Genomic DNA, 8,866 nt, shown 5'->3' on the forward strand with positions numbered 1-8,866 from the left:
TATATATATATATATATATATATATATATATATATATATATATATATATATATATATATATATATATATATATATATATATATATATATATATATATATATATATATATATATATATATATATATATATATATATATATATATATATATATATATATATATATATATATATATATATATATATATATATATATATATATATATATATATATATATATATATATATATATATATATATATATATATATATATATATATATATATATATATATATATATATATATATATATATATATATATATATATATATATATATATATATATATATATATATATATATATATATATATATATATATATATATATATATATATATATATATATATATATATATATATATATATATATATATATATATATATATATATATATATATATATATATATATATATATATATATATATATATATATATATATATATATATATATATATATATATATATATATATATATATATATATATATATATATATATATATATATATATATATATATATATATATATATATATATATATATATATATATATATATATATATATATATATATATATATATATATATATATATATATATATATATATATATATATATATATATATATATATATATATATATATATATATATATATATATATATATATATATATATATATATATATATATATATATATATATATATATATATATATATATATATATATATATATATATATGTAAAAGTGGATCGCGATTTTCATTATGACTTGGACCAAAAGCAAGAGACATTACAGTTTACGAGAAGGGAGATGACACTTAAGGCAGCATGGAGAAGGTAAAGGTCAAGCAGTACAAACGGACAAGCAATTAGACACTCAGTCAATCATACATACATAGAGACAGACAGATGGATGGAGAGAGTTCATACAAAGAGACGTTTTGCTGATAAATTCTTTATTATAAATTAAGTTTCAGTTGATTGGATGCCTCTCCTGGTGATTCAGTCAGGCCGTGTTAGCACACCACTAATATCTGCCCTTGCCATAGCCGCCGCCATGCCCAGCGCCATGCCCGTCATAGCCATTGCTATACCCTCCTTTGTCATAGCCACCGCCATGACCGGCACCATGCCCACCATGACTGCTATAGCCTCCCCGTAGACCCCGTGGCTACCATATCCGCTACCGTGACCGCCATGTCCACGGTAGCCGCCGCCATGGCCGCCATGGCCGCCATGGCCTCCATAACCGCCACTATGGCCACCATAACTCTTGTGGTTCTGGTTTCCGTAGTAACCTTTGTGGTCGCCCCGGTCGCCGTAGGCACTCTTTTGCCCGTAGTAGCCGTCGTTACCGTAGTGACCCTTGTGGGAGGACGTGTTGTCGTGGTACTTGGATTGGTCGTTGTAGCCCTTCTTACCGTGGGTGTCGTGGTACTTGCCGCCCTGCAACGCGTCACAGAGTTGTTATTTACCACAGCTAAAGCCTTCACTCTGGCCAAGACAATTTCCTATAGCCTCTGTTGGGGGACTGAGGGATAGAACATCACCGGGCCCACTGAGCTGATCCGCTCTCCCCTAAAGCAATAATACTCTGACATTCTAACATTTGTGTGAACTGTTAGATACACACCTAGACTTTGACCTATCCTGCGAAAATCAGCACTTAATTATGTGTAGCTGAAAGTTTTGGACGAACCAAACTTAGCAGCCTTTGAGACAACCTTTTGTGATGCAATCTCAACACACAATTATTATCTCTCACTGCCTGACTATTTTTCCATAATTCTGGAACTTTTCAGATAAGTACCAGATTTTCTGCCATTCATTCTAAGATCATTAACTTCCTATTGTCTTTTTTTTTCCTGAGCGTCCATACAAGCTATTCTTTATAGTGTTCTAAACGTCAAGCAAAGACCATAATAGTAAATGATTAAAAAGTTGTGCAAAACGATTAGAAAATCGAGGACAACCTAGCTTCGTCACCCACCTTGTACTCTCCTCCTTTGTAGGCCTTGCCGTGGTTTCCTTTGTGGTAGCTGTCATAATCATCGTAGCTGTCATAGTACTTGCTGTTGTCACCATCGTCGTAGAACTTCTTGGTGTGCTGGTACTCCTCTTTGTGGTATACGTTCTTGAAGCCCTGTCGTGGAGGAAGGTGTGCTTGGTAGCAAATCATAAATGCTTGTACTTTTGATTATTTTAGGATTATCTAGCTCTAGTGGTCTAAAAGGATACAAGGGGTGCATGATATACCTACCCAACTAAAGGAGTAAAGTAAAGAAGAGTAGATTAAGAAGAGACCTAATAGAGGTCTTTAAGTAATATTGTGTATGTAAAAAGGATTAAACCATAGAAATTCTCAATGTGAATAATGACAAAAAAAAAAAAAATAATGGAAGCTTGATTAGGGTAGGCAAAAAAAAAAAAAAAAGAAAAGAGAGGAAGTAATATATTCCTGAATAGAGTGGTTGATGATTTTCATACATTTAGTCAAGCTGATAGGAAGGAATATCTTCTTGAATAGAGTAGTTGTTTAATCATGTTATTACGAGTAAGTTACTAAAAAAAATAAAAAAAAAGAGTAGGCAATTTTATGTACAAGACGTTAGATGGAAAAAGAAATGTTTTATTCAGAGACTGCTGCAATTAGGCCTTATGGCTTCTTACAGTTTCTCTTATATTGTTGCATTCTTGTACGCAAGACTGAATCTACTGGAGATACTTATGTAAGTAACATAAGAGACATAATAAGACCAATGACTGAAAGTATGGAGAGTAGTAAAAGTAACATATTCAAGCCGAGTTAAATTAGGTTACAAAAAGATTTGAAAAACTTCCTTTGAAAACAAAATGAATGGAAAAGACTTAGTAAAGACGCTGCCAGTGCTGACCCAAGGCGACTTTAAAGGCCTAGATGGGTTAACAGTTAGAAGTGATGTACAAACAGTGCCACGTGTTGTTTGATGGATTTTTGCAGCTTCTCTTGTTCTTATTTAAAACCTGAAAACTGGTACGTAAAAGACAACAAACTGGTGTACTTTTCACTAGTAAGAAGGATGTGAAGAAACTAGGAAATACTGAATATATGTGTGTGTGTGTGTGTGTGTGTGTGTGTGTGTGTGTGTGTGTGTGTGTGTGTGTGTGTGTGTGTGTGTGTGTGTGTGTGTGTGTGTGTGTGTGTGTGTGTGTGTGTGTGTGTGTGTGTGTGTGTGTGTGTGTGTGTGTGTGTGTGTGTGTGAACGTGTGTGTGTGTGTGTGTGTGTGTGTGTGTGTGTCTGTGTGTTGGAGGGGGATACCTTGTCGTTGTGGCCCTTATTGTGGTATCCCTTGTCGCCGTAGTGGTGGCCCTTCTTCCCCTTCTGGCCGTAGTGTGAGTCTCCATAGTGCTTGTAGCCGTCGTCGTGCCCCTTGTACTTGTTGCCGTGAAGGTCGTGGTAGGACTGTACCGTGAGGAAAGGAGTATATGGGAAGGACACACACACACACACACACACACACACACACACACACACACACACACACACACACAGAGAGAGAGAGAGAGAGAGAGAGAGAGAGAGAGAGAGAGAGAGAGAGAGAGAGAGAGAGAGAGAGAGAGAGAGAGAGAGAGAGAGAGAGAGAGAGAGAGAGAGAGAGAGAGAGAGAGAGAGAGAGAGAGAGAGAGAATGATTATTTTTATCATGATTGTTAGTACGTACTACTACTACTGCTACTACTACTACTACTACTACTACTACTACTACTACTACTACTACTACTACTACTACTACTACTACTACTACTACTACTACTACTACTGCTGCTGCTACTACTACTACTACTACTACTACTACTACTACTACTACTATAACTACTAATACTAATAGCACTAATGTTTTCGTCGTTGCTACCAATAGTCATTATTCTTATTGAATTTGAACTCCAGCTAACAGAAAAATTTGCTTGGGTGAGTAGTGGAACGACATCAAAAGATGAGTTTCCCTCACCACCACCACCACATTCGCCTGGACTCCTGGATACACTCACACTGTAGCCCGCCTTGCCGGAGTCGCCGTAGTGGTTTCCCTTGTAACCTTTGTCCCCGTAGTAGCCTTTGTGACCCTTGTATCCGCCCTTGTCGTGGTAGCCGTCCTGGTACTTGCTGTGGCCGCCGTAGGACTTACCACCGCCACCGCCTCCGTAGCCTCCGTAGCCGTCATAACCTGCAAAGGAGGGAGGAACGGAGTGCACGCTCGAGGCAGTTTTCTAAATTGGATAGTTGCTTGCACACCGAGTCCTGTGAGTGTCCGTGACGTAACCTCTCCCTCCCGTCCCACGATCGTCCCTTCACTTTGCTTTTCTTCATGCCGTCTCAGGATACTCATTAACTCGCATTTCTCCTGCCGACCGAGGACAGCGTATAAAGCACGGGATGTTTTATTAGCGTGGCTCTCTCTTCTACTTTTTCACTAAGGAAGACTTTATTCAGCTCCGCTGCTGCGCTTCCTTCTTACAGACCCTTATGAGCCGTACCCGAGAAAAGAGAAAAAATATTATTCGTACCTAGACAAGTGGAATTAATGGAGCCCTTCAAACAAGACTGGTAATATCCACCAGCAAGATGGTGCTCGGCGAGACCCATTAGTACTCCCATGTGTACACGGAAACGAACATTGCTTTGTGGAAACAATACAATAATTGCAAGTGCAGAAAAATGTTATTTGTGAATTTACCTGTAGCGGCGGCGTGAAGGTCTTGGGCCGCCACCACGGCTACTTGCTGGGTCTCATCGGGCAGGATAAATTCTGCTTCCCTAGGGTGCTGGAGGGGTCGCAGGGGATAATGCTGCTGTCCCACTGCCGTAGAAGTCACAGCCACCGCCAGCACCGTCAGCAGTGATCGGGAAATCTGTGGGGCAACTGTGTCAACTAACAAGCTTCTCTACTTCTAATTCACGGCAATGTGCAGTGATTATGCATTGCCAGAATATACCAACACCTGCTTAATAATATAATAATATATGATAATAATATTTTTTTATTGTCATAATGTTACATACAGTTATCACAGCTATATAATGATTTGTATACTGAAAGTAGACAGAGTGACAAAGAGGACGAGATACCTTCAGGTATATGTGTCCTAGATACTCTTTAAAAAACAAAAAGCAGATACAAGTTTATTACCTTATTATGAAATTTGTTTATACTGACTATATTATGAGTAAAAGCTACTAACTTAAATCTTTAAAAATAATACATTAACTGTAATTAATTAAATACATGCATAAGATGCTTAAAATAGGTAAAGATTTTGTGAACATTAATACTAATGAGAAATATACAGAGTATTTAAGAAGAGATAGAGAGAGAGAAGGGAGAAATATATAGAAAAAAAATAGTACATAAATATTTCTAGCTATTAATAATTATTATTGCAGTAATAGTGCTATGTGTTACTGAGGTCATTATTTAACACAAACTGTTTAAGTTTGTGTTTGAATGTGGTAATGCTGCAGTTATGTGGTACATGTCTTGCAGTATTATTCCATATTATTGCACCTTTATATCTAAATGTTTTCTGCATCATGGCTGTCCTACGTAATGGTACATGAATTTTCTGACAATGTCTTGTTATATGGGAGTGAACCTGATGGTTGCTGAGAAACATATCATTGAATGTTGGGGGCAAACACCTGTTGCTGTATTTATACATTAGCTTACTGACAGCGAATATATAAATTTCATGGAGAGGCAGTACTTGTAGTGAAAGGAATAGTGGTGCAGTATGATCCCTGTAATTTGCAGATGCAGTAATCGTGATAGCTTTTTTCTGCATATTGAATAAAGAATCAATAGGGCATCTGATTTACACTACCCCAGACCTCTATTCCATATAGTAGGTAAGGGTATATAAAGCTATTATATATTGCAAAAAAATTCCTAGCTTTGACTAATATTCCAATTCCTTTGGCAATTTTGGTTTTAGTTAATCTGACATGCTGGGACCAAGATAAAGTTGTATCAATCGTAACCCCTAAAAATTTGACATGATTAACTCCATCGATAGTTTTGTTGCATAAGGTTACATTAACATGTGACGAGAATTCCCTTCCTTTAGTATGGAATACCATGCATTTGGTCTTTTCTACATTTAAGAACAATTTGTTAGCTTTTATCCAATCCAGCACCTTAGCTAATTCAGCGTTCGTTTTAAGAATCATTTAATTTATGCTAGTACCTTCTAGAAAAACATTGGTATCATCAGCAAACAGAATGGGAATAAGAGAGGAGGAGACATTAACAATATCATTGACTATGAGAAATAGTAATGGTCCAAGAATGGAACCCTGTGGAACACCACAAGTAATACTTTTGGTAGAGGGCATAACACTGTTGTAGTCAACATACTGGGATCTGTTTCAGAGGTAACTTTTCAACCAGTCATGTGCAGCACCTCTAATACCATACTTAAATAATTTTCGGAGAAGAAATCTATGGTGTCAAAAGCCTTACTAAAATCAAGAAAAACTCCTAATACAAATCTACCAGCTTCTAGTGCACATGAAATTTTATCTATTAATGTGATCAATGCTAAGTTTGTTCCATACTCATGTCTGAAGCCAAATTGATACTCATAAAATATGCTATGCTTAGTGATGAAAGAGTATAATCTTGTATACATAAGGCGCTCAAATATCTTAGAGAACACTGGCAGCACTGAGATAGGCCTATAATTAACCATTACTTCAGGATTGTTTCCCTTAAATACAGGAGTAACCTTTGCTAGTTTCAATTCTTTAGGAAAAACACCTTGCCTGAATGACAAATTTGCAATATGAGTTAGCGGGTGGCAGATAAACGAGTGAGTCTCTTTTACAACTTTTGTATGAATACCGTCGCATCCTGGACTTTTGTTTTGAAGTCCCTTGATAATTTGGGAGATTTCATCGCTACATGAGGGTGCTAAAAAGAGAGAGAATGCATTATCATTCGGCATGTAGGACTCATAGGTAAAATTACTCGGAGGGATAGATGCACTCAATTTGGGTCCAATGTTCACAAAATAATCATTAAATGAATTAGAAATGGTCTTTGCATCCCTTAATTCTGCATCATTTACAATAAATTTATTGGGTTTTATGTTGGGTGTCTTGCCTCTATTTATCATCCTTTTGAGAATCATCCATGACTTCCTAATGTTGCAGACATTTTCCTTAAATAAAGTGTCATAGTAGTTTCTTTCTGCATTACGCATAATCCTCTGCAGGTTTGTTTTGTATTCCTTATAGTACTTATTTATGTTGTACACATCTGGCCTTTTAAGTGAAATTACATTACAGCTTGTTTTTTGTCTTAATAGAATTTTTTAGAGCAGCCGATAACCAAAGCTTCCTGTTACGATAATTGTTTCATAATTATGTTCTTAGGGGAAAACATTCATCAAAACATTTTAAATAAGTGTGGTAGAATTTTGAGAATGCTTTTTGGCAATCATTTTCAATCATCACATCATTCCAATCAATAGTCTGTAGTTTTTCCTTGAATTTATCAATATTGCTTTGGCTGTAACTTCTACCTTTGAGGCTTGTGCTTTCATCTTTAGCGACGGGTTTTATTTCTTCGCCAAAATAATTTCTTATAGTGTGCTAGAAAATTCATGTTTCATCCTTTTAGAAGAGTTACACTTTTGTCACCGTCTGTAACTTTCTTCAATTCGCTGAAAGGAAAATCCAGACTCAGATCTCCATTCAGGACAGTCGCGTACAGTCCTGAGACCTTTCCTTGGGTACAAATCATGACTGTCAGAAAAGTTGACTCAGAAAAGAAATAATAGTAGATAAAAATATCGTAACCATAATTTTTGAGGAAAAGGTCAATAAAAATGTAAGTGCAATGTTTGCACTTAGTTTGGTGTAATCTATTATTTTTCGTTTGTTTACGTTTCCTTCTTATTTGATAACCATCACCATAATGATATTCAAGTACAGTAAAACAAACACAGGTAATGACAATGGTGTTTGTCACCGTCCACCCAAGATCGATGCTGCCTCACCTCGGCTCGTAATTGGACGAACATAGCTTGGTTGACGGGGACAAACTGGTAGTGAGAGAGAGAGAGAGAGAGAGAGAGAGAGAGAGAGAGAGTGGGTGGAGTGGAATGGATGGGGAGTTGAAGGCCAAGGAACCTTTCCTCAAGCTGGGGTTGGCGTTCGCTCAGCGGCCATGAGATGAGCAACGGTGCTCATGAGACACCAGGGGTGGAATCCACGAAACTTTGAGACGCTATCGACGTGCGAAAATGGTATCCATGAACGCATCGAATGTCGGTGGGGCTTCGTTACTAACTAACTACATGCATCGTTATAATAACTACACCTCCCGAGTTGTAGTAAAGGCATCGCTATCTCTTGTGTAAATATCTAAGTGCACAAAACAACCATTTCTTAGCCTCATCCAAGCTTTACCTCACAAGAAACATGATTTTGTGATGCACATAATGAAATTATGTATGGAGAGGCGAAAATAAATATCAAGATGATGGGAGACCAAGGGTTATATTGAAGTAGACTCCGTGTGCCTATTCTGCTGTACTAAAAAAAGTGAAGCCAGTGGGCGGAGCTTACGATCGCAACTTATACCCAAAACATTGGCCTCTCCTGTGTTGAGCAATGGAAAATTGCCACTTTCTATTTCATTACTAGAGGAAAACTAAGAAAAAACTGATACTTTAACTTATGTAAACTACCTTATTGTTTCTAAATTATGTCATGTATTAAGTGTTAATGCGAAATAGCTACAATATTGAAAGAAATACAGTAGGACGTTTCAGAGAGAAATTGTAGCAA

The 8,866-nt window shown here is 36.5% G+C and overlaps 1 protein-coding gene across 1 annotated transcript in view; it reads right to left on the minus strand.

Moving 5' to 3' along the window:
- Nucleotides 1-975: 975 nt before the first annotated feature.
- The window catches only part of LOC123517156 (keratin, type I cytoskeletal 9-like), a 12,154-nt gene continuing 4,263 nt past the window's right edge, over nucleotides 976-8,866 (minus strand). Inside the window, exons 2-6 of the mRNA XM_045277132.1 lie at nucleotides 4,752-4,926; nucleotides 4,066-4,241; nucleotides 3,336-3,479; nucleotides 2,027-2,179; nucleotides 976-1,482 (exon numbers count right to left, since the gene is read on the minus strand). Of these exons, the coding sequence (XP_045133067.1) occupies nucleotides 1,039-1,482; nucleotides 2,027-2,179; nucleotides 3,336-3,479; nucleotides 4,066-4,241; nucleotides 4,752-4,926 (1,092 nt within the window). The 3' untranslated portion in view covers nucleotides 976-1,038. The remainder of the gene's footprint in view (nucleotides 1,483-2,026; nucleotides 2,180-3,335; nucleotides 3,480-4,065; nucleotides 4,242-4,751; nucleotides 4,927-8,866) is intronic.

The sequence above is a fragment of the Portunus trituberculatus genome, chromosome 41, assembly GCF_017591435.1.
Source record: "Portunus trituberculatus isolate SZX2019 chromosome 41, ASM1759143v1, whole genome shotgun sequence".
Lineage (NCBI taxonomy): Eukaryota > Metazoa > Arthropoda > Malacostraca > Decapoda > Portunidae > Portunus > Portunus trituberculatus.